Source organism: Austrofundulus limnaeus, unplaced genomic scaffold (assembly GCF_001266775.1).
Source record: "Austrofundulus limnaeus strain Quisiro unplaced genomic scaffold, Austrofundulus_limnaeus-1.0 Scaffold129, whole genome shotgun sequence".
Taxonomy (NCBI): domain Eukaryota; kingdom Metazoa; phylum Chordata; class Actinopteri; order Cyprinodontiformes; family Rivulidae; genus Austrofundulus; species Austrofundulus limnaeus.
In genome coordinates, this window is record NW_013952531.1 from 24552 (window position 1) to 24963 (window position 412).

Here is a 412-nt window from a genome sequence, read left to right on the forward strand (position 1 = left end):
GTATTATATAGTATATATTTACAGTACTGTGCAGCCCAGTATAAAGGAATGAATGGGTGATTGTTACCTGACGTGGCGGATGTGCGACAGCAGCATCAGCAGGTGGGCCAGTCGAGTGTACTGCTGGCGGAAGGTCAGGCCAGTCTTGGCGATGGCCCACACCAGGGCGTCGGTCACAGCGTCCAGCAGACGCAGCAGTTTGGAGCGACTCTGAAGCTCCTCGCTGCCCTCAGACGAGCTGAGGCACATGTCTGCTGACACACAGATCATCATCACAACCACACACATGCATCTGTTTCATCTGATGGCTTGTTGTGCAGTTAGTGTGTTTGTGTCTTACAACAACATGTAGCAGGAACCTGACGAGCAGCAGTAACACAACACAACACAACACAACACAACACAACACAAC

At 51.0% G+C, this 412-nt stretch overlaps 1 protein-coding gene across 1 annotated transcript in view; it reads right to left on the reverse strand.

Annotated features, from left to right (window-relative positions):
- The window catches only part of esr2a (estrogen receptor 2a), a gene marked incomplete in the record, with an annotated part of 50638 nt that overhangs the window by 2600 nt on the left and 47626 nt on the right, over positions 1 to 412 (reverse strand). The window contains 1 exon segment of the mRNA XM_014015399.1: positions 68 to 251. Within this exon segment, the coding sequence (XP_013870853.1) occupies positions 68 to 251 (184 nt within the window).